The following is a 24,281-nucleotide window of genomic DNA, read 5'->3' as shown; positions in this document are numbered from 1 at the left end:
CTGGAACAAAATGATTGACCCATTGACCATCAGTCCTACACACTGGTCCTTAAAAGCAACATATTTTATACATATTCTCAGAAACCTCTCTTTTTTTTCGTCCTGGTTTCCTGACCCGTCAGTCTGGCATGGTGATCAAGAGGCCTTCTTCGTTTTGTGCAGCTAGAGTTCTGGATCCAAGGCTGTCATTATTTGTGGAGAGCAACAAAAAAAGTATCTCTCTTTCAGAAAGCACTATCTGACACCTCGCCCAGTGTCTTCCTCAAGGCAGAAAGCTGCATGAACTAAGCTTTCACAAGATAGTGACCGAGAATGAATGGTCGTTTTTACTGAATGCTTTTGAGAAAACTGAGAGCACCGGACTACACAGGAAACTGTCACATAATCAATAAAGCAATGGCTCAGGATTTGTTCCCTATTGGCACATAATCCAGTAGACTGCATGTCTGTCCCATGCAGGAGTCATATCCATATAGCAGACTAAAACTTTATGTGAAGACAACATGAAGAAATGATGCAGTTTATGGTGTGCTTTATTGTCTGCCCAGCTGAAGCAGGACTCCCTGCCTGTTTCTGCAGTGGAGTGAGGTGGAGGTGATGTCTGGACCACCACAGACTGTTCAGGTGGCAGCAGCCTCTCTCTGGATGTCAGGTCAGTCTTATATTAGCTCTTTTCTGCTCAGTAGTGTTCGTCTCCTGCAGGGATCTAAGTATGTTCAATACAATGGATGCTGTGGGTTCAGCAGTTGAGATTAGAGACATTTATTTGATGGGGACACAGTGCCATCTGGTGGATGCAAGAAAAACTGAAGTACATGTGTATTGTAGTGTGGCTGCAACCACTGTGTTTGCCTAAATCAGCTACATCAGCTGGGCTAGTAAAGGGATAAGCTCTCAAATCTGATTAACTTTACGATCTATAAATAAAAAAGACAGCGTGTCAGTGAAAACATACTGGCCATGACTCAGCATACATCAGTTTTGTGCACTGCAGCCACAGCTGAATGCCTCTATTTATGTGGTTTGTTTCATGAAAACTTGTAATAATTATACAAAACACATTCATGCAACAATAACAATTGAAACAGCTCAGCACGGACCACCTCCAGCTGCTTCTTCATCATGTATTCCTGCCTTCAGGTGATTTAGTCGATGTTGCTTAATATTTTAAAACAAATTGCAAAGTGCAACTGTGGGTGGCAGATAAATAAAACATTTTTAATAGATGTCTTCAGTGTCAAAATATTCCTCATAATAAATTACCTTTGGGAATTTCATTTTTGTGCAGAGTTAAAATGTGTATAAATATCATAACACTCTCTATGACAACGTATTTCTGTATCAGGAATTCAGTACAGTTATTTACAGCTGAAGAACAAAATATATACAATGAATCCCACACTAGATTTAGTGGGATCATGCTGAATTGAGATCAAACATGAGCTTTTGTCTCTGATAATACCAGACAGTTTTAAAGGGGATTTCTTTGGTTTGGTTTTCAACACGGCACAGTGAGAAAATAAAAACAGATAACAGTAGAAATGTAAAGTACCGTTGTAAGTTATAAGAAGCACTGTCGGTATAAATAATCATATTTTGGTTTCATCAAAAGAGATGCTCCATATAAATGTACATAAATCTTTTCACAACATCAACATTATGTGCGAGTTGTTATTTCAACAGTGCTGATATGAAATTAGTCTGAAACTGTTCCCATTATATGTAAAGCAGCATAAACCTACAGTTGTTATATTGTTAATGCTCTGATGTTTTATTATTTTTTACTAGTTCTATTGTCTTAATGTATTTTTTTATGTATTTTATATTCTATTAGCACGGTTCTACAATTTCCTTTTCACCAAATGAGTGAATTCCTTTCCTGCTGCAACAACCAGTTTGCTTTGTCAACTCATACAGCTGAGTGGCCTAACCAAAACATAGAGTAGATCAGGATAGGTTGATCAGTTTGGTTCTGTTTGGCACTCTGTCTCTGTGCTTACAAGTCATATTTACAAACCTCACAGGTTGCACAAATTCCCTGTTGGATCACAGTTTGGGTGCCTCTATTCAGACATCACACCATGCCCTCGATGGTGTCCAGTTTTGGGGAACGCTCAGCCTCAGTGTGCTGCGTCTCCTGCTGTCTGCAGACCTCCTGGTAGTCTTTCAGCACCTTCACCACCTCGTCACGTCCGAACTGCTCGGCATCATCGACTGGTAGGTTCCCCCACCTGCACAGCAAGGAGAGAAGATCGTGATGGAGAGAGGAATGAGCAGATAGATGATGAGAGATGATGGAGGAGAATTTTTCAGCAGTTAGGTTTTAAAATATGGATTCACAGTACATGGAAAAGCCAATTTAAGCTCAAAAGTTCACTCTTAGAATGCATTAATTTAATTAAACTTTGTGGTTCATCTGTTATTGAGTTACTCTAAGTATCTTCTTAGTGTAGTTTTTTTTTTGTCTTGCTCTGAGAGATAATTGTATAACTGCAGTTCATGGTGAAAACATTTTACTTTCATTCAAACATTTCTAAAATCCGGCTGATCAGAAATCACATTTTCAGGAGACAGATAGATGGGAAAGAATACACATTTAAATATGGATTATTGTCAGCTAAATGATCATATACAAAATGATACAAAGAAAACACAAATAGCGGTTAAAATATTTGATCATGATCGCATTCACAACATAAGGAGTAGTGAAGAAAATAAAAGCTAAAGGATACAAAGAAGTAAGAGATGCTTTACTCACCTGTCTTCTACAAATGGATCAACTTTGCAAGTTTCAGTAAGAAATTTCACAACATCGATGTGACCTGAGAATAAACAAGAAAACATGAAAGTTCATAGTTTCACATCAGGAGCGAACAAGCAGAGACAACCTTTCACTGACAACTCAAAAACAGCAGTTGACCAGGAACATAACCATAACCCAAAACTAGCAAGCTATTCATGATCTCCAAGTTTTTCTAATAGCAGGACAAACTTTGGGTGAAGAAAATACACGATGATGTATAATGTGTGTATGATTACTTCCTCCAGTCACAATCCCAACTCAGAATCAGATTTAGGAGTGCAAAGATCTGCCTTTTTCATTTGCAAGAAAACACTTATTATTCCCATTTTTTATCTTATAAATAAACAATTTGCTTACAAGGCTGTTTTTGAAAAATTTTATTGTTGAAGTCACAGCAGCGGAGCATTAAATCTGCACTGTGAATACACTTAAAGCACAGCAGAAGACAAATAATTGACCATATGGTGCTCTGTAAGGGTTTGTGAGCTGATTCATTAGTGGTCTTGTATAATGTGAGCCAGAGGTACTGAACCTCTGTGGTTAATCATGAAAACAAATGAAGTGAAAACTAATTACAGCTGTGAGCGTCAAAACATGTAATTTAACAAGTGCAACTATTTTTCTCTGTCAGTAACAGATCAACAGAAAATCTCTCATCTTTTCTGCCAGATGACACTGTGAGATAAAAACTAAGTTAAACAGGTTTTTACACAATGACTGAATGATGTGTGATAAAAGGTGCTCTTGGGTTGCCATGTCAACCAATCTGTTCACGTGTTTGTCATCTTAGAACCACGGCGAGTGACTTGTTATGTCTCACCTCTCCGTTGTTGGTATCCAGCCATGTACTGAGTGTAACATTACACCTGATGTGCGACATGATGTGACAGGTGCAACGCGGCAGCTTGATCAACACGCCTCAGCAGATTTTAAGGTGTCTCCAGCCAGGTTTAGTGTTTTACCACACACCACCGTAGATGAGTTTGAGAAAGTACAAATCTTTAGCTTTAATAACACATTAGTTAAAGACCCTGCACACCCACACAGGCGTTTTCACTTGTTCTGGCCGATTAGACCTCTGCTCAGGTCGAAGTTGCGTGCAGCTGTGCTGAATCAATAATTCATGGATACATGAACGAATGAGAATGATGAAAGTCTAACTTCTCCAACCTTGTGCAACAAAAGGAAGGGTTTAGAGAGATTTATATGCTCAGACAGTCCGCAGAGGTCTAATCAGGTAGAACAAGTGAAAACACCTGTGTGGGTGGAAAATAGATGTGCAGGGTCTTTAAAGTGGCCTAACATGCTTGAGAAGTTTGAGACTGTTTGAAAAATATAAATAGCAGGATGTTATTCACAATCAAGTAATATTTTCTGTTATGTTTTATCGGAGTTCATATTTTTCATATTTTGAATGCTTGACCTTTAAGAGCAGAGGATGTACAGTATTTGTGCCACAATACTGATTTCTTTTTGCCCTTTGGTCATACAGATTCACTGCCTGACTGTTTTATAGTCTGTCTCTGAAATTCCAGGCGAAAAGAATATGAGGAGCTCACCCTCTGCTGCAGCGATGTGTAGTGCTGTCCGAGAATCATAGTCTTTTAGATCCATGTCCATGGATGAGAGAGCAAACCTGAAGTAAGAAACAAAAGTGCAGTTCACAACTAGTTTTTTGAAGTATGTAATGAAATGAAAATGCTTTTTTTCCCTCAGAGTAATATAAATATATTGAAATACAATATATATATTAGCATTATTTTTATATTTGAGCTAACCAACATACAAGCAGGAGTATGAGGGATTATTTTCAGCCATGAAGACAAACTTTATGTTTACACTTATACAAACCAGCAAGAGGTAAATACAGAAATTAACATTTACATTTTAGAGAATTAATAATTCTAACAATACACGAATAGATACAAATATTCTTTACATGAAATTGTCTCTGTGCAACATTTGTGTATACAATCTGATATTCTGACAGAGTTCTGACCAGCTGAACAACAGATGGGTGCCATGAATAAATATTAACAAATGCAAATGCCTCCATACAGGCTTGGGTGGATTATGAAAGAATGGGCCCCTGTGCACAGAAATTTAAAAGGCCCCCCAACCCTCGTTTATGGCAGCACAGCCATAGTAGTTTTGAGTCTCTTTGTAGTTGTATGATTAGCTTTCCCAAAAGAAATTTTAACTGTCACTTTGTTTGTCATCACATCTCAGCCCAGCTGCACACCTTTGGGAGATCTTGGCTGAAGTGTTAGAAAGCGCTGTCCACCACCAGCGTTAAAACATCGAATGAGAAATATCTTTTTGAAACATAGTTTTCATCCCCAGTAGATTTCCAGAGATGTGGAAAGCCAAACAGCATTGAAGCCTCTCACTACAGTTCACTTATGTTCATACTTAATTTAATTATTCGCTCGTTTGTCCTTTTTTTTTTTTACCCAGGCCATTCAATAAATAAACATTCAAAGGCATTTCTTGTATAAGACAAACAATAACCAGACCTCCTGGTAATTTACCTTCTCAGGGCTGACACATCTCCACTGTAGGCGGCGAACATCAAGTTGAAAACAGACTTGTTCTGCAAACACAGGAAAGCAACATAAAGACAGAGGCACTGAACATATTTAACACCCCAATCGACAAACTGACAAGGCAACTCACCCTGTCATCCCCATCCTGCCTGCGAGGGTCCTGCTTCTTCACAAAGTGCCTCAAGTTGTCGTAATTGTGGAAATTGAAGAGTGACACAAGCTCCTGAGGATAAGATACAGATACAGGAAATGTATTATGTGTATGTATATAACATTACCAACTATCAGAACAAAACAAACGAAGATTCAACAGAAAATTCATTCAAACCCTGTGAAGTCACTTGGATGCAAACTCCAGAGCTGCCACAGAAGACTAATTTATATGATCAGTTGTAGGTTGTAAAATACCCCGTGATCTGGAGGTAGTTTTCATCATCTTTCTCAAACAACTTGAAATTTTACTTTGTGGCAACTTTGATGGTTTGAATCTAAACTTTCAGATTTTTGGCTTTGGTATATTTTGTATATAGCAGGTCGTCTACTTATCAAAAAGTTTGATTCTCGGCTCCTATGTGTGGTGGAAAGAAACAATATGTGTAGGGAAAAGCTGTATGAACGTGTGTGTGAACGCGTGAATGTGGAATCCATTGTAAAGCTCATAAGACTAGAAAAGCCCTACGTGAGTGCAGTCAATTTACCACTTCCAATTTCACTTTGGCTTCATCTAGTGGCAGGATAAATAAAAAGGCAGTGCCAGACAATAATCCATGATTTGATCCTATAATCCCATAAAAACTTCTTTGAAGCATCTATCTCTAGACAAACAGTCTAAATGTAATGACACAAAAGGCAGAGTGTCCGTCTTGCTCTTGCCTGGCAGAAGTGTATTCCCCGGACGCTGTTTCCAACTCTGTCCAGCGGAGGAGACCAACACATTACTCCCATGACATTGGGGACTACCAGCAGTACTGCACCAGACACGCCAGATTTGGCCGGCAAGCCCACCTGAGACACGAGAGCAAGAGTCTGCATGTGTGTGTGTGTATGTACAGCAAACTATGAAAATGACATTGGTCACCTGGTGTTACTCACATGAAATGCCATCTGGCCAGAAAAGTCATACATGCCACATGAGTGCATGAGACTCAAAGTATTTCGCACTGCCTCGGCACTCAGGACAAGCTCGCCTGTGATTGGACAAATTCCCCCGTTGGCCAGAGTGGCAGCCATGATACTCCCTGACTCACAGGTCACCTCAATGGAGCAAAGCTGAGAGCAGAAGAGGGTCAAGTTTATGGTTAAAACTACTGGAACTATTTTCTTTTCAGCTAATTTAACAACAGGGCCAAGAAGAACAAAACAAAAAAGGTTGTTTAATGATTCTTCATGAAATGTTCTGTTCATGACAGAGAAGTTTACCTGGAAGTAGAAATCCAAGGAATCGATCATATCCGCTCCCAGTGGAAAACACTGGTGGATGAAAAATGATCATCATGACTGTGATTGACTAACATAAACACTGTACAGATATTCTATGATTTATCAACCAGAAAATTAAAAATAGCTCAGCTCATAAGGCTCTCTCTCTTAACCTGGCCTTTCAAATTACATCAGTTTTTGTTGGGAGACCCTACCAAGGGCTATTGCTCTTGACAACACAGCCCCCAGTGTCAAAAGGTCAATGGTGATGCATGGTGGGGTGTGGGAGATGTATGGAGAAGCCACGGAGAAGAAGTTTTATTAGGCGTCAAAGCTGATTGGACGAGCAAACTGATGATGGTAGCAAAAATGGACCAAAGGTTGATTTTTTTCAAAATATTAGCTCATGTACCGGTTCTGTAGAGGAACATGTTGTGAAAACATACATGTGAATGCACAGAACTTGGTATGTAAACATTAAGTTTTCTCTCAAACACATGCAACAGAAAATAAAAGGGGTTTATAATCCCACATATTTTTGCACAGTGAGAAAATGTTCTGTAACTGACCTTCTTCTCTTTCATGTAGTATCCAATGGCAAAATTTCTGTCACCTGTTTCTTTTTCTGACTGGAACCTGAGACAGATAAGCAGAAGGGGTCAATACTGAAGCATCAATAATGCAATAGGCCAGTGGACAGGCAATCTGCCTAACACAGTCTTGGAAGTGTGTGTGTTAAATGAAAGATATACAGTATAATGATACAATATCTCTATAATATTTGTGCACTCACGTGGCATTGCTGAATCCAACATACTCTTGGCCAGCCATCTTTTTCACAAACTCCATAACCTAAGCAAAGAAAGACTGATTTTAATGAGCACTTCAGCATTTCTGTGCTCACTGAGATAATCATGCCACAGCTCAATATTCACGATCTTAACAGAGAAGAAAGTCTGAGGCACACTACTTACATAGTCAAACTTCTCTGCCTTATTTGAGCGAGGCTGAAAACAAAGCAAGAGTCATTTGCTTGTATAAAAATATGCTGATTGTAATTACCACACTCATTCAGTTCCCACATTCATGAACACTAAATATGACTTCGGTATGACTAATTACATGGGGTGAAACAATACATGAATGTATTGCTGATTGCATAATTTAACATCCTATTATCAGCTGGTACAGTGAGAGGAGCGATACCACAGAGCTCAGGTAGAGTTCAGGGAGCATTTCACAATACAAGATTATAGACAACTGTGAAAAAAGGTCCTTCTGATCTCTTTTTTTTTCTGATTTGAATTTGTAAGACAAACCTTGAACATGCCAAAGATAAGCAAGTCATATTCAGTCAATAAGATAAGATTTCAAAATCATACATAGATTAGGAGACTTTTAAATTAATCAAATTAATAATTTGCCACTGCTGCCTTATGACATTTCCCCAAGGCTTTGTCATAAAGATCATGATCGCATCGAAGACTCACTCAGCAACCTGCAGGCTCTAAACTGAAACATACTGCACATTACGGGGCTAAATGGGGTTTATTATTTAAAGATGTTTTTCCAAAAAACTGTTTTAACTTCTGGCAATGTTTCACTGAATTTCTATCCAACTTAAAAAAAAAACAGTACTGACACTGTCTGTCACTGATGCAATGAATGTGTTTGTAACAATCTATAAACCAATTTTCATATTTTAAGAGTTTTCCAGACTTTTAAGGTGTGGACAAATTTAAGTTAAGGTCTGTTCATTTTACTGTGTCACACACTTTTACTAAAAGGCGAGTGATTTAATGTCAGTGCTGACTCAACTACCACACACCAGGCCACACATGTCTGTTTACCTTGATAAGAGAGCTGATCACTATGGCTCCAGCGTTCACCATTGGGTTGTGTGGCTTATCTGGAGGAAAGGACGACAAGATAAGGGACAATGTTGATGAGCAGTTCTGTACTGAATAAAAGCTTTGTAAAAAGGAAATTTAATTTCCTTCCACCAGTTCATTATTATAATCTTTACATATAGTATCCAACGACATGAGACCAGCAAAACAGATACTAATAAATACAGATAAGTTCATGGAGTCATGAGGGCACAGAAGGTATTTGTCTGGCATGCGTATGAAACATGATGTGAACATACTGAGGTGCAGACCGACATAATCAACACATTAAAAAATAAATAAAAGATATTTAAGTAATTTAAATCTCATGCAGCAGCATTCTGAACACGCTGTAGTTCAGTTTCTTAGTTTGGAGAAAAACAGAAACAAGTGAAATACAGTACAGTTCACACTTACTTTCATTATTGATTAATATGTTGATTATTTTCCATGATCAAACAATCGTTTGTTTAGTCAATATTTACAATTAGAGAAAAAATAAACTGTTTTGGTTGACCACAGCTACAAATACAACAAAACTATATGATGTGGTTGTACAACTGGAGGAAGACATAATCCATCCAGTGAGTTTTGCAGTCAGTAAAGGAAACTAACAAGAGGTTAATAATGTGGCACAGCAGACAAACGTATCGACTCAGATCTTATACATTTCTTTCTCCTGTCGGTTCAAACTAAAAGTGTGATTTCCTCACACTGACTGCAGGGTGATGGAAGCTTTTACATTCCATCAGCACAGTGATAAGGGCTTTACGCACCTTCATCATCAAGTGAGAGCATGTTGAACTTGAGTCCGCTGGGCTCCATGCCGACGTAACGGTGAACATGCTCTGTTCCCGCCTCATGGACGGCGATGGCGTACTGCAGGGGCTTCACGCAGGACTGCAGGCAGAACGGCTGCTTGGTGTCACCTACTGAGTGCCTGGAGGAGAAAAGACCCGATAATTAACATTTAAATAGCAAAGGATCTGGGAGATAGTGTTTCCAGTCTCACTGAATATATCACACCAAGTCTACCCGGTAACACCACAGATGTGCATCAGTATCACAGCTTGTATGAATAACACAATGTCACAATGTTTCAGTCATAACCATCTAATCATCACATCCATTTAGTAGCTATGAGCTTTCTGTCACACGGTGAGGTCAAGTTTGGGTTTGTCCTGTCTCCATGTCTTGTCATTTCCTGTTTTATTTTGAAAGGTTAACTCTCCTCTCGTTTCAGGTCACTTGCCCTTCCTCATGTGTCACCTGTCTGAGTGTCTTCCCTGATTCCTGATTGTGTCCACCTGTTCCCCATTTGCCCTAATGTGTCTTATAGTCTGCGTCTCCCTTTGTCTTGTGCCAGAGTGTCTCGTTCCAGTCGTGCACCCCAGCTTCCTATCACAGTCCATGCCTTGCCTTTGCCTTATACTTCGTCTTTACCTCCTTGTGAGTGATTTTTTGTTTGTAATTTCATAGAATATAGAGTTTTCTGTTTGTCAAGTTTAGAGTAGTTTTAGTAACCTCCATGTGAGTGATTTTTTGTTTGTATTCTCATAGTGTAGAGTTTTGTTTGTCAAGTTCATAGCAGTTTTGTAGCCTCCTTGTGGAGTGATTTTCTGTTGGTTTATTCCTTTTTTGTTTCAGCAGTTTTGTCCCTCCAGTTGGAGTGGTTTTTGTTTATTAGATTCTTCCTGAATAGCATAATTTTTCATAGTTGGTTTTATTTGTCACTCCCTCTCGAGGTAGGAGTATTTAAATAAAGACTGCCTTATTGACACTCTGCATCTGAGTCCTCATTCTAGTCCAGGCCTGACACTTTCAATCATATCACACTGTTTCTCAGCATCATTCAAATCAAATCAATCTCAACTTTTAATCTGACATTGATAAGAAGTCTTTAAAGTGTTAAGAAAAATTGAAATATACAGTTCAATGATGACTCCATGGAAAACTCCATCTGCAAAGGAAAATTGTGTTATATGATCGAAAGCTCCAGAGCTGCTACTCAATGGACCTTGTGGCGAGATAATTTTGTACAAGTACAAATCTGTAATTCTTACCTCTGGCCATCCACGGTACACAAAGACATGCCCCACAGTTCTGGCCTGAACTTGGCCAACTGGGGGATGTAGTCTGCAACCTAACGCCAAGATACATGAGGGAAACACAGTGACAGATGACAGATGACACAATATTAGATTGAAGAATGAGTGTCAGAACTAAAAGCACTGCAGCACAGAAGATGTTGAAAGAAAATGAGCGAGGAAGAATTAGTGAAATGTGACAGTCAGGATTCCTACACTATGCAGTTCCTGTCCACAGTGTGAATTTAAAGAAAGGCATGACCAGCTTTGACTGGCTAAACCATATACAGGACATATATATAAAATACTGCATAATACAACTTTATATGAAATACTGTAGGTATAACAATCGGTTGTCACATATGTGAAAGGAATAAACTATGCTGTTTCTACAGCTGTGTTTTAGTATATTCCCTCAATACAGAAGAACTTCAACAATAAAATTTACATTTCTAAGGAACAAAGAAACCTACCTTCCCTTCACTTTGCTTTTGCACTCTGCCATAGATTTCATTTATTTTTTGGGCAAACACATCAAACTCAGGGATGATAAATTTCTTCCTGAAGGCCTGGAGCAGCAAGACGATGTTTCCACCAACACATCTGCAAGAAAAACAACATAATGCTGAGTTACTCAGGAGCACTTACTGAAAATGACATGTTTTACTTGATATACATATAGTGTGTGTATGTGTGTGTGTGTGTGTGTGCAGGTCTCAGTGTGAGTGGGGAGCAGCTGCCAGCTGCCACATTATCACTCTGAGCAACAAGCCTTTGCTTTCATCAGCAGGAGAGTAAATAAAGCTGACATGTCCTGACATACGCTACATAACACTGATGTGTTTCACACCACAGGTTAGGCTGATCAATCTAAAGTAATATTTCACAACATGTACCACAGTTTATGACTGTCTGTGCACAAGATAGCTTTTACTGAAGTGCTGAATGAGTTGTTTAAACCACCATAAATCAATCAACTGAGATGTGAGAACAGTGATAAAAAAATATGTTTTTTGTTGGACATTTATCTTTTTTTATTTAAAAGCAAATACCAGGTTGATTGCAGATCCAAGAAGTGATAACAAATGATTTGTAATATCATATTTCCATGACATTAGTCAAAGGAATTCATTTATTTCTGTATGAAAAACCTAATAATCCAAGAAATCTCTGTGTTGGGAAAAATTTTATCCATACAGTATATAATTTTCCCCTCATAAACATTGTGGGAAGGGTGGTGCTTAAAAATGGCATGGCCATCTTGTAGTATCATGCAATCTAATAAAAACCCACAGCCTAAAAAAATGGCCATAGAGTCTAATCAATACATTTCAGACACGGTCCCAACAAACATTTAGCATTGCAAACTTCCCAACTGACATTCACAAAATACTGTATTACATTATAAATGTGTTCACAATATTATGTCAGTCTCTTGTGGTTCTAAATTCCTCTGCATTCTTTGTCTTCTATATAAATCAGACATAAATGACTTCTAATGAGTGAGGTAAAGTATGTGTGGAAGACAAGGGAATAAAAAAAAAAAAGACAAAGGGAGGGACAGGCAGACAGACAATCATGCAGCAAGTCACTTACAACCAAATCCTTCATTAAATGGATTGCTGTTGGAAGGTCAGACTAAAAATAGTTTGGTCTCATGCCTGCACTGGCTGGTGAATGGAAAACAAAACACTGTGACTCAGTCACCGTTAAGATACATGTCAATTTTTGAGGGGGAACGTGGAGAAGCAACACTCTCAGAAACAGGAAACAAAGAGAGAGAATTGCTATAAAAAAATATATGGTATTAAACTTATTGTGAGCTGTGTGACTGAATCCGCTGTGCTTGGACACTGTTGTTCATGATGCCGGTGACCTGCTGTAGTTATGTGAAATATATTCGTATTTTGTGGATTTTACACAAAGGAGTTCAAGAAATAAAAACACAAAGTACATTGGTATCTGAGGTACAGCATGCTAGTGTTTGCGAGGTGACTTCTGGCTTAAAAAACATCCCACCTCTTGTACTGCAGGTACAGTATACTGTCCCTGGGGAAAAAGACATGGAACCCCCAGAACAGACCACAAAGGGAGCTATAATGCCCCTGCAGCAGCCACTGGACCGAGAGCTAATTAAGGTGCTTCACTTTGTACTCATAGACAGTTTGCCAGAGAAGTCCTGAGTTACTGGCTGTAAATCACCCTAATACAATGGAGCTCAGTCACATTCGATTTATGCTGATCAAAGCATAAAATGACACAGCCACTCAAGCTAAGCTGAAACAATATAGGAGCCGCTTCTTCCTTCTGCATTGTGGGTGTAGCTAAGTAGAAGTTCTCACTCAAACAATTCAACCAGGTCTGTCCATAGATGTAATACAAGTTAAAAACTAAACACCACTGAACTCTACTGTACTGGGGTGAAACTACAGGCAATCAAATTCATCAAACTACAGCAAAACTATCTGTATGTAACACTACAGACAAGAGGGAAAGAAAATACATTTTACTGTTTGTTATGGCCTTTGTCACCGCAGACATTTTTGACTTGTCATTGTAGGAAAAGCACAGGTGTTACCAATCACATTAACAATGGCTCTGCTGTATTACCTAATACCAGGAGCCTGAAACTGGCGCAGCTGAAGTTAATTCAACCATGATTCATTTTATTATTAACACCTGTGCTTTCCTCATGTGTCCACATGTATCTTATATCTGGGTTTGATTTTGGTCAAGATGAATTCCAGAAGCAGAAGTCATTATTAACTGTGTGAATCATGCCCAAGCACTTTGACTTGCCTGTGGAAAAGTTCCCTGTCCATCATCACCTCGCCTGCAGACTCCTTCACGGCCTGTCGAAGCTTCTCCATGCAGTCCTTTAGACGGGGGTCAGACGGATGAAGGCCAGTTCTCCTCAGGGCCTGCAGACAACAATGGAAACTATAGATAGATGATTTGTATATAAACTGAATATAATCAGTGTGTTTTCATCTACTTACTGAGGTAAAGAATGAGATGGGAACTTGCTCTTTTCCCTCTGTGATGGTGTAGAAAAGCATGCTTTCCACTCCAGAGCTGGGAGGCTTTGAATGTACATTCCTGGTGAAATGAAGAGTAAACTTTTGAAAAGAACGCCGCCAGTCTTTGGTGTTCACTTACAAAAAATTCAATCCAAAGTTATTTTTAAAAAAGTTATGCATAAGCTTACTTTCAAAACAACCAATCTAGTTGTTATGGTAAATACACTGCTACCCTGTTCAAACAAACATTCAAGTACTGTAAACTATTGACATGCCACCATTAACTTCTGACCTACACAAGAAAGAATAAAAAAGCCAATGTTGATGTACTTTTTGAAGAGCCAAATGACAGAAATACAGGGTGTGTGTGATTGGTATGTGTTATGATTTTTTTGACAGGTGCAACTACAGCATGTAACAGGAGCTCTCCTACTACTGAAGCTTTACAAACTCTAATCAAAGTGTCGGTTGCTTCATTTATAGCTGACACATGCTACTAACTGGCAGTTGAACTGACCACTTTTGTAGCAGCAGAGCTGGATAATTTTCCTTGAGATGTTTACGTTATATATTCTATCCTCTATATATCTCCTGTGTCTATAATATACAGGACATTATAAGTGCTAGATGTGTACATTTGTATGTACAATAAAGCTGTAAATGTAAATACCTTCTGAAACATGTAATGCAAACATTATTGTTACGACAGGCCCAGATAATATTCACTTGAACAGTGTGGAGGCAGTCTGTGTGAGAACCAACACCGGCAGGAAGGTGTTGACACTCAGCTCTGTGTCACACAGACACTTACATTTTGAGATGGGAATGATCCGAGTGTGCGTGTCGTCGGTGGGACGCGGCTGTTGCTTTAGAGCTCAGACAACACGCTGGCTGGATGATGAAAACCTTCTTCGCCGCATCTGTATTTTTGACGATTTGTTGAACAGAGTTCGGCAGACGCAGCGCTCTCAGACAGTGCATGGCTGCGACGAACGGCAGCCACAGTCCGGCTCTGATAGTTTGACTGACGGTGAAGGCAACAGCAGATAACGGTGACTGTTTTTTTTTGTTTGTTGTTGAGCTGTTTAGCAGCAGCTCCTGCGAGGTCACTGACTTTCAACGAGCTCAAGTTTTGCTGCCTTCGCGTGTGGTCGGAAAATTTACCTTTTTGACAAGAGCGTTTTCGCCACGAGGACAGTATTGGTGTTAAAGTGACATATTTAATGTGGAGTCTGTATTGTTCAAAACATCACCTATTTTCCTGATATTTAGCAATTTCGAAGCTCTTCGCACTGCGCCTGGTAGCTCCACAACTTGACTCAAAAATATCAAACTCATAAAAGAAATATAAAATCTATTAAACGTGGCAGCTACTGGAAACTTTATATGGAAATTGCCACAAGCTGATGGTAATTAATAGTTAAAATATAAATTTCCGAGGAGCACTTGAAAGCAGCAGGAGGTCTGTATAATAAGTTACAGGCTCACCCCCTCATGTGGTAGCTGTCACCTGACTGACAGCTGCAGTAGCAAACCAGAGCCTAGAAATTTATTTTGGAAAACACAGGTCTTCCACCCATGGGAATTAATGGGGCATTTTGTTAACAGGCAATTAGAATTAATTATGAATAAAGCAGGCCAGATCAGAGAAAGCATGACGTCACAACAAAACCTCCAACTCCTCACTAACTCTTCAGGGATATTCAAGTTGGAGAAATCCTGTGACCTGTTGTCCAGCCAACATGCTTCTCAGTTTCTTATTGTGGCCACCACCAGTTGAACCTGTTCAGAAGGTACATTCTGACAGTTTTTTACCTGTTGACTAACTGGACTGATATCTTGGCGAAATAGAAAAATAACAATGAATTAAATATAATTTAACTAAAAAGTAAGCGTGACAGCTTATTTTTGAACAACCTGTATATCATAAAAACTTAATATATTATTAAAACTGCACAGAAAATATATTAGCCAGAAAAATCTTGATATTATGTTAATTTTGAGCACCACTGGGTTTCAGTGTATATACAAACTGTATAATATAATAAAAAACAATATTAACTGATTATGGGCAGGCCAACTGAACTTAATACTGTATGAAATGTGTCTGTATGAAAATAACAAACTGTCAAACCTTATTAATGTCATGCCATTACGACAGCCTATATCACAGTGCTGCCGTTGGTTGAAAATGAATGATTTTCAGGAGCTATGGAAAAGTTTTTGTGTTTGTTAGACCCGTGGAGCAAATTACCAAGATTTGAAGGATTTCACATGCATCATTGTTCGCATTCAACAGATAAGCCATAAATCATAATATGGCTAACCATCATTGTAACTCAGAATGTTGCTATTTTTTCATTGCAAAGCGTGAGATGGTTCTTCTATTTGTGCCTGCAATAAGCTGATCATTACACTTTTTCTTAGTAGTACATTTTTTTTAAGTAGTAAATTAGATAGTAAATTTATTTTTACTTAGACTGATGATTAACAGCATTCATAAATATCAGTGTCAAAAGGCACCGCATAGTGTTAACAAACAAAATATTTATACAGTAAATTTTACTGCACACTTTCATTATTTGCTTTCATATTGTCTATCAAGCAGACATTACAAAGGGAAAAATACTTTTACATGGCAGATCATTCACATATAAATATAATAATAACTGCAACATCAGATCATTGCATTGCCAGTGCAGATAAAGAATATGGGTATTTTGAAAGGCACAATATATATATATTTTTAATTCAGCCTCTGTACTGCATCAAAATGACACAAAATGACATTAAATGACATAGAAAAGGCTTATGACTTTGAAGACATTTCTTCGAAGTCATCATGAGTTACACACTCTTTGAAGGACGAGGCAGCACCAGCTTCAGGCCAATATCAACCACACAGGAAGGCATGTAAGAGAGGGGGATCCAGATAAGCTTGGCATCCCAGCCGGCGCTGTATCTGCTGCGTGGGTAGGCCGCTGTCAGAGCGTGCTCCATGCAGCTGGTCACCTTGGTCAGGTCAGAGTCACAGATAGCATTCATGATCAACCGCTGGACCTTGATGTCTGAAAAACAATCACACCAACAAACAGATGAACAGATGTTTTGTGTATAAAACTAATTTAATTTTCAATGCATTTTTCCCCTTCACCTAAAGTGTACGTGCGGTATATGGAGCGAGATTCATGATGTCACATTTTCAGAGGTCACAATGAACGTTAATCCTTAGTATATATTTAAAAAAAAAATTATTTCCATATTTTGGCACTCAATTTTTAATGGGCAACTTTTTTTTTTATATGGAAAATTAGCAAACAATCACGTTTAATTGTGACTTTAATGCTTGTACTATATTTGACAAATTAATTCTATTTTGCAGTGTTTGAGTCCACTGAAACAATAACCAGCAGTCTACTGTACTTACACTTATCAAGGTACTTGTCTCCATAGCTGGCTTGGACTTCAGGGCTGAGCTGGTTCCACAAGCGATGCAGCTCCCTCTCGAGGGGGTCGAGGCTCGTCACTGCAGTCTTGAAAAACCCTGGCTCAATGATGCATACATTGACTCCAAAGTAGTTTATATCTCTCCTGGATACAGAAAAAACAGGTTAATATTTTATATCAAACAAAAAGCTTTACAAGTCATCCTTTATTACAAGGTCTTATAAGTTGTAACTATTGACTTTATTAATGGTTAATAAGTTAAAAGTCATTAATAGCAATGTTTAGGTTGCCAGATTGTGTTTCACCCTATTTGGCATTTATGCTCTCATAAATCTTGGTAATCCACAAATAAATATCTATGGGTTTTTTCACATTGTTAATAGGCCATCAAGTGGCAGTTATACATGTTGATAAGCAGTTGATAAATACATTTAAGTCCAAATTCTTCAAGGTTTGGTCAGAAGTGGTCCATTAGAGGGTAAAGGGTTAAAAGACCAAAGTGTCCTGCTGGAGGATAAATGCCTTTTTTTCACAACCTGGCAACTGAGAGAAGACAGTAACTGTACTGGTTTATAATAAGCTCAGCTAAATGAAATCTTTGAGAAGCAGTGAGGAAGACTAATATTCTTCTCTGTCTGATCTTATCAGCCAATATTTGTCTTGAATATATTTTGCTGTGGTAATGGGCTTTTTGTTTTAGTAGTGCGTTGGATGGGATATGCTTTATTGCTCCAAATGTGTTTTATGGTTATACATATACTTATATACTGTAGGCCTTTGTAAAGGATAGGAAAAGATCAACTTGAACAGTGGACACATAATACTTTCTTTGTGTTTAACAGTAGTATACAGAGTGTCACAGTATGCGTGTATCTAATGCTGATCAGGTCGTAAGTCTTACCTGAGGCAGTCAGAGAAAGACTCCACTGCAAACTTGGAGATGCAGTATCCACCACCGTTTGCAGCCACTCTACCGAGTACTGATGCTACGTTTACAATGCGGCCTCGGGCCTTTTTGATGAGAGGCAGGAAAGTCATCGTCATGGCGATCACTCCATTCATGTTGACTTTCAGTGTACTGTGGAAATCCTCCACTTTCATCCACTCTGAAGGGCCCATGGGTAATGAGCGTCCAGCATTGTTCACAATACCCCAAAGCCCTACAAGGAAGGAAATGAAAGACAAACAGGGGAAGAAGTTATTTTGTGTTAGAGAAATGCCTTTAATTAGCAGAGTCATCTCATATTCAAATAATGCAAATAATTTCTCACCCTTATCACCAACCACCTCCTTGGTATACTCCATGGCTTTCTGGATGCTGTCCTGATTGGTCACATCCAGCAGGACAGTCTTCAAATAAGGCCCTGCCACCCGCTTCAGATCATCAGCTCCCTTTTCTGTGAGACAGCCAGCCAGCACACGGAAACCTTTTCGATCGAGCTTCTTACACAGCAAGTTTCCGAACCCAGAGTCGCAGCCGGTCACAAAGACGTACTTGTCAGTGATGTTCTCAATCTCCAGGCTGTCTCTGTACAGCCACACAAGAATCCACAGCACCACAAAGGTGGCACTGATGTACAACCAAGCATTTTCCCTGAAAGAGAAGAGACAGGAGGATTTATAACAAGAGAAGGACATAAGAAAATATTCTCCAAGTGTAAGGTTGTAGTTTCAAAGGTTAGGCTGCAGCTGTCAAATTATTGGAAAAATTTTACAGTGGTGTATTTCTTACCCTAAAAGGTCGTAGACATACTGTGTATCCATGCTGCTTCCAGGATTAGAAGTGGGTTTTTGGTCACCTGGAGGAGATCGTGCTGGCTGAAAAAACATGTTGAGCAAATGTTAATAGGTACTGACATGGAAACCTTTCAAATCTGATGTTTTCAGGAATTCCCACAATCAAATCCCTACTCGATTTCACAATGATGTAGGGTCTTATTGAAGCACTGTGCTGGTTTGTTGAACCTGTTCACTGAGGGCCTTAGTAGAAGAGGTGCTTGTAATACAGAACTGCTTTGGGCACATGAGAAATCTTTGGATAATACTCTTATGGAAGAAAGAAAGGCATTTGTGAGGGAACGAGACCCGAAGAGGGGGGGGGGGGGTGCATTGTTTTGAAGCATAATATTAATGCCCGTGACAGAGCTGCTTAAGCTGCTCATTGGTGAAAACCAATTAGTTTTCAGGCTTATTAGTGAGAAAAACAGACAAAATACAATTGTGGGTTATATTACCCATGATGTTCAAATTGCCTGCAGACATAAATCAGATACTGTACCCATACTGATGCTGTTCAATTAAAATATAAATTATCCTATAAAATTACAGATCAGGTTAAGAAAATCAAATTTAGTTTCATAACACTAGTAAAAACATATTGAAAAAATACCAGAATACCTCAATATAATTTGATCAGATATTACTGCTTTCACATTTAAACTGAATATTACTTTGACCAAATTGCAATGTGACATATTTGCAACAGCAAATTGTAATCATCACCAACAATACGGCAGTGCATGTGAAATAAAAAATAAAAAAACAGACCCAGAGCATGTGTGATAGAAAAAGTAATTTGTGGTAATTTAATGCTTAGAGAGACATTTATATATAAAAACTGTATTATCCTACCTTTTCCTCCTTTTGAGAAGTGATGGATCTCCACAAGTTATCCGTCCTCTTCCCTTTCCCTTTCTGCTTATTCTTCTGTTTTAACTCAGAGAGGCTGGTCGGAGAGAGGCTTTATTCCTGTGGTTTATCCCTTAAGACAAGTCCGCAATTGGTAATCCCAAATCCGTAACCATTTGGTTTGTGCATGTGTGTGTTTAAGAAAAAAAAGTGGCTGGAATTACAGAGAACACTGAGAATTTTCTGTACAATATGTGAGCTTTGATTTCAAAGAACTGCTTTTTGATATTCCAGCTTCTCAATGTGCATTATCAATTTACAAATTGCATCAGGTTCTTTCACTGTAGCTGATAAAAAATCTTACCAATATAGTTTCAGAACTTGGTGGTTCTCAGGGTATACACGCATAAGTACTTTAGCCTATGTGTTAAGACTGTTAATTCAAAGTTATTATAATCCCACATGTTAAAGCACTGTGTTAAAAATATGTCTATAATCTTGCTGGCTCGAGTTCACTGACCTATTATATCAGTTTTTAAGCTCAGACAATAAATGCTCTATACTCTGTAAGTGGTTATAATGTAATCGTGATGCATGTCTTATGAGGAGTCAGCTCATCCTGCAGAAATGTGGGCTTTGAACAAGAAGTGGCAGTGTACATAATTTACACTGTATTGTGGTTTATCAAATAATATTTAAACAAAACCCAGGTGCAATAAGAAAAAGTGTTTTGTATAAATGTGACTTGCTTCATAACTGCACCCTCCATAAAAACCGACATGTAAATTTGCCCTTTTTCTGTTTAAATGTTTGCTTAGATAAAGATAGATTTTTATACTGAGACTGAGTGTGAAGCAAACCTCCTTTTAACAGTAAAACAGACATATATCTAAGCCATGTGATGCACTAACTGAAGGATCAAGTCTGTTACCTGGTTACTACCCTAATAGTATGCAGTGAATTGAAGTGTAATTAGTTAACCAACCACACCTGCAATTATGCGAGCAAACTCAACAGTAACGTGCATTGTGACATAACCTTCACGTCACACATTCCTTGAATTATATCGTTTTTGTAGTGGAGTGATTCATAAGTAGTTCTGTTGCAAAACTTTCTCCACTATTGGACCTTGAATGACTCATGTTATTACTTTGTCATTTGTCTTTCTGCCATCCAGTTTTAAAACAGCCATAATTAAGTCATCAGCCAAAAATCAATCCTTGACCCAATTAACATTTAATTTTTGCCTGCCCACCACTGACACCTACTGTCGGTACCAACATCTTGGGAATAGGAATCCTTTATATGTGGACTGCTCAAACTTCCCTCTTCCAAATGAGGTTGTTCATGCAGATTTGTTTTAGGTCCTTCATTTAGGCTTTTTGTATAACAGTGGTTGTACACATGCAAGCCTCACCCAAGAGGCTTCTTCGGTTCAGAACTGAAGAAGCCTCTTGGAATGGAGGTCAAACATCAAGTATCTGCAACCAAGTCCAGTTGGCCTTGGTTCAACTCTTCTTGGATAACCATAACCTGGATGACTGAGAATCTTCTGCTGTTTACATGCGCTTTATTGCTAAATTAAATTTATTTAGCCTCGTTTCACAACACTGGTGGATTTTTAAACTTTATTAAAAACAATGTTCCATCATCAAATGGTAACAAAATTTTAAGTTGTCTAACAAAAACAGTACAGTCATCACTGTACTCAGACATTTACATAGACATACATAATTTAGGTATTGTGCTGAAAATAAGCCTTACTAGAAAATCTTTTTAGGAGACACTGCAGACAATAAGCGATGGTGGCAATTTGTGGCCGTTTAAACCTATTAACTTTGTTTTTACATGCTACACCTTCACAATTCCATACTGACATAGATTGTTTTCCCAATTATTCAACTGTTATTCATCAATTGAAGTAACTACAAAACAGATTCTAGACCTATTTCATTTTATACACACGCTTGATCTTTGAACAACTCCAGCATCATTGTGTGGTTGTCCTTGTTAATATTGTTCCTCAGATGAGAACGTAAGCAGTGATGTGTATGCTGACTTTCAGCATTTCGCTGGACAAAGTAATCATCAGCATTAGCCCACTCAGAGGGGCATGCAGATGAACAAAGTCCTTGCTGCCTGCGTTTTTGCTGACAGGAGTCAACTAGATTTCGGTTTCATTCCAGTGTATTTAGTTTCGGCTGTAAACCTTTCAACATTTCTTCCCGTGAAGTTTATGAGGAAGCAGACTGAAGCTGACCCTTGTGTACATACTCCAGAGCTGTGGCGATGGTCCTCATGTCCATCTCAATACTGCGGGCCCAGTTCTCCACATCACCAATTTCCTGTTCAAAACAGAATAAAAAAACAGACTCAGTGGTTTCCCCTTGTACATTTGCCAGTGTAACCTATCATCGGGACCAGTAACAGGCAAGCTTTACACATTTCCAAGCTTCCTTACATCCTGTGAAGATGACATGAGCTGCATAATTGCATTGATGAATTGCTTTCACCACCTGTCAAATCCGCTCAGATCTAGAAGCTCTGTTGATGCCCTTGCAGGAAAGTAATCTGCTTTTAGTAAAGCTGGTAAAGCAATTGTTAGATCTGACGAGTCCCTGAAACAAGAATATTTTTTTTGTTGCAATACTTCTACTTGTGTGATAGTTAAATGCCTTTCTTTTATATTTTTGATATTTACACTGAATCATATAGCTTTAATGAGAGATGGTCACACTTAGTGCTGGCACTAAGATGTGGCTGGATAAAATGTAAAATTGTTAAACTGTGAAGTATATATATTTGAAAATGGCAGAAATCCCTTCTTTTCTTTTAGATAAAGAACTAGATAATACTTTAAGATCTCTCTTCCTGATAAAGTGTATCCTACCTTTAGGGCCTGATTGAAACCCTCCACCATACTGATCCACTGAGCAGTTTGTTTGGAGAACTGGCTCGCCTGCACTTGGAGAGTCTTCACCTCATGGTCAAGCTTGCGTTGGTTTACGTATGCCTGAGCAACACTAAAGTAAAACAAGAAAAACATACTGTTATATTAAAACTACACTAAATCTCATCAAGTCACTAAAGGATTTTGGTCATAATCTTTTTCATAAAGGAACAGCACAACAACGGTCTTTGTGTCACACTCTCATTCTTAAAGGCTTGGTTTCATTCTATTTGCAGTTGTGTCACACATTGGACCAATTTTATCCTGCCAGGAATGGACTGTTTTCTTTTATTGATTCAGACAGAAGCATTGTTTGGCAGGTACCCTGGAGGGGTCAGCTAGACTTTAATCTGCCAGGTACCCAGACGATCTATACAGGGGATGTGTGTCAGGATCCTGCATACTGTATATTGGCATTCACATCAAGGAACATGTTTGTATAGCGGAATAATTCTTTAGTAGATAATGTGTGCTTGTATCAGAAGCTGAGTATAGCCCTCATCTGTTGTCAGTGGATAAAAACCAAATGAGACTTTAAACTCTGTAAAACTTCATGTTCAGTATCAGCATTAATTATCCATCCTCATGACATATTCCATATTACTAAAGTTACCAGTCATTCAACTGTAAAGTAACGTAATACTCAATTTAAGTCACTTAAAGCACACATTTTTAGCTCAATCTTCTCAGATTTGAGTATTTACTGTACTACCCTTTTTGTTAATTATAATTTTAAGACCCTTGCCCTTTAGCTATTGGACTGTTGGATGGAGTTAAAATGTTTTAAGGTTAATCAACAATAAGAAATAAAAAAATAATTTGTACAGCTCTAATAACTCAATCAAAGCTATCTGTATGGTGTACAACAACCAATTCCCTATTTCACGCTAGATGATTTAAGTGCTGGCTCTTTTATGCTATATTAACGAAGAGGCAGGATCTAGAGTTAAAATATACGTTATGTGGAATATACTTTACTCCAATATATACTTATAGAGAGAGGGTCAACATACCCCTTTCCAACAGGTCTAACGCCTCTGCTACCATCCCTACTACTACTACAACTGTGAAATCAAACAATTAGCATCACTTTCATACCCTACGTTGAGGTGGTCTACCAGGGCTTCTGTCAGACAGGTGGCTGCAGCTATAGCTTCACGCCTGCGTCTCTCTGTGCAGGAAACAAAACGACAAATCATCACTGTGTTGAAAACGAGAGGCCTCATACATGAAACAGAGCTTTGTTTTTAGCATCGGTTAGCATCACAGCTAGCCGGCAATAAGCAGTAACTCACCCTGCAGCTCTTTCCGCTCATTTTGCTTCGCCTGGTGCTCCTTCAGTAGACGAGACAACATCCTTAGTGCTCGTTGAGATTATTTAGCTGTTATTATTTAATGTTTTTATCTTTTAGCTAGCGGAATAACATGCTAACAGCTGACTAATGTAGCCGATGTCACGAGCCCAACCTCGAGGATGTCATACGTGGGCGTG

General features: G+C 38.6%; 3 protein-coding genes across 3 annotated transcripts; all 3 read right to left on the bottom strand.

The window, feature by feature from the left end:
• Positions 1 to 975: 975 nt before the first annotated feature.
• gls2b (glutaminase 2b (liver, mitochondrial)) lies at positions 976 to 14,918 on the bottom strand. Its single transcript, XM_056363228.1, has 18 exons — positions 14,576 to 14,918; positions 13,744 to 13,843; positions 13,544 to 13,665; positions 11,218 to 11,347; positions 10,721 to 10,800; positions 9,434 to 9,597; positions 8,619 to 8,677; positions 7,743 to 7,775; positions 7,562 to 7,620; positions 7,338 to 7,404; positions 6,769 to 6,819; positions 6,442 to 6,618; positions 6,223 to 6,354; positions 5,480 to 5,572; positions 5,335 to 5,396; positions 4,363 to 4,439; positions 2,759 to 2,822; positions 976 to 2,231 (listed from the first exon to the last, which is right to left on the bottom strand). The coding sequence occupies exons 1-18, from the start codon at positions 14,743 to 14,745 to the stop codon at positions 2,075 to 2,077; spliced, it is 1,797 nt and encodes a 598-aa protein (XP_056219203.1). The 5' UTR covers positions 14,746 to 14,918; the 3' UTR covers positions 976 to 2,074.
• Positions 14,919 to 16,253: 1,335 nt separating this feature from the next.
• rdh5 (retinol dehydrogenase 5 (11-cis/9-cis)) lies at positions 16,254 to 20,948 on the bottom strand. Its single transcript, XM_056385588.1, has 5 exons — positions 18,944 to 20,948; positions 18,483 to 18,805; positions 18,113 to 18,371; positions 17,192 to 17,355; positions 16,254 to 16,832 (listed from the first exon to the last, which is right to left on the bottom strand). The coding sequence occupies exons 1-5, from the start codon at positions 19,039 to 19,041 to the stop codon at positions 16,612 to 16,614; spliced, it is 1,065 nt and encodes a 354-aa protein (XP_056241563.1). The 5' UTR covers positions 19,042 to 20,948; the 3' UTR covers positions 16,254 to 16,611.
• Positions 20,949 to 21,453: 505 nt separating this feature from the next.
• On the bottom strand, positions 21,454 to 24,281 carry bloc1s1 (biogenesis of lysosomal organelles complex-1, subunit 1). The gene is made up of 4 exons (XM_056385601.1): positions 24,085 to 24,281; positions 23,888 to 23,960; positions 22,730 to 22,862; positions 21,454 to 22,184 (listed from the first exon to the last, which is right to left on the bottom strand). The coding sequence occupies exons 1-4, from the start codon at positions 24,143 to 24,145 to the stop codon at positions 22,074 to 22,076; spliced, it is 378 nt and encodes a 125-aa protein (XP_056241576.1). The 5' UTR covers positions 24,146 to 24,281; the 3' UTR covers positions 21,454 to 22,073.

The sequence above is a fragment of the Seriola aureovittata genome, chromosome 2 (genome assembly GCF_021018895.1).
Source record: "Seriola aureovittata isolate HTS-2021-v1 ecotype China chromosome 2, ASM2101889v1, whole genome shotgun sequence".
NCBI classification, from domain to species: Eukaryota; Metazoa; Chordata; class Actinopteri; order Carangiformes; family Carangidae; genus Seriola; species Seriola aureovittata.
The sequence above is the reverse complement of the archived record's forward strand: the minus strand, read 5'-3'. Positions and strand labels throughout refer to the sequence as shown.

What these genes read in the sequence shown, in the direction of transcription:
- rdh5 (XM_056385588.1), bottom strand. Translation starts at nt 19,041, where the DNA reads ATGTTTTTTCAGCCAGCACGATCTCCTCCAGGTGACCAAAAACCCACT. An exon ending in TATGTCTACGACCTTTTAGG is followed by an intron (nt 18,806 to 18,943) that starts GTAAGAAATACA and finishes CTTCTCTTTCAG; the next exon opens with GGAAAATGCTTGGTTGTACA. An exon ending in TCTTTCTCTGACTGCCTCAG is followed by an intron (nt 17,356 to 18,112) that starts GTAAGACTTACG and finishes TTCTGTATCCAG; the next exon opens with GAGAGATATAAACTACTTTG.
- bloc1s1 (XM_056385601.1), bottom strand. Translation starts at nt 24,145, where the DNA reads ATGTTGTCTCGTCTACTGAAGGAGCACCAGGCGAAGCAAAATGAGCGG. An exon ending in GTAGACCACCTCAACGTAGG is followed by an intron (nt 22,863 to 23,887) that starts GTATGAAAGTGA and finishes GTTTTACTTTAG; the next exon opens with TGTTGCTCAGGCATACGTAA. An exon ending in GTTTCAATCAGGCCCTAAAG is followed by an intron (nt 22,185 to 22,729) that starts GTAGGATACACT and finishes TGTTTTGAACAG; the next exon opens with GAAATTGGTGATGTGGAGAA.
- gls2b (XM_056363228.1), bottom strand. Translation starts at nt 14,745, where the DNA reads ATGCACTGTCTGAGAGCGCTGCGTCTGCCGAACTCTGTTCAACAAATC. An exon ending in TGTACCGTGGATGGCCAGAG is followed by an intron (nt 9,598 to 10,720) that starts GTAAGAATTACA and finishes TTTCTCCTCCAG; the next exon opens with GCACTCAGTAGGTGACACCA. An exon ending in GGGGAATACACTTCTGCCAG is followed by an intron (nt 5,573 to 6,222) that starts GCAAGAGCAAGA and finishes TCTTATCCTCAG; the next exon opens with GAGCTTGTGTCACTCTTCAA.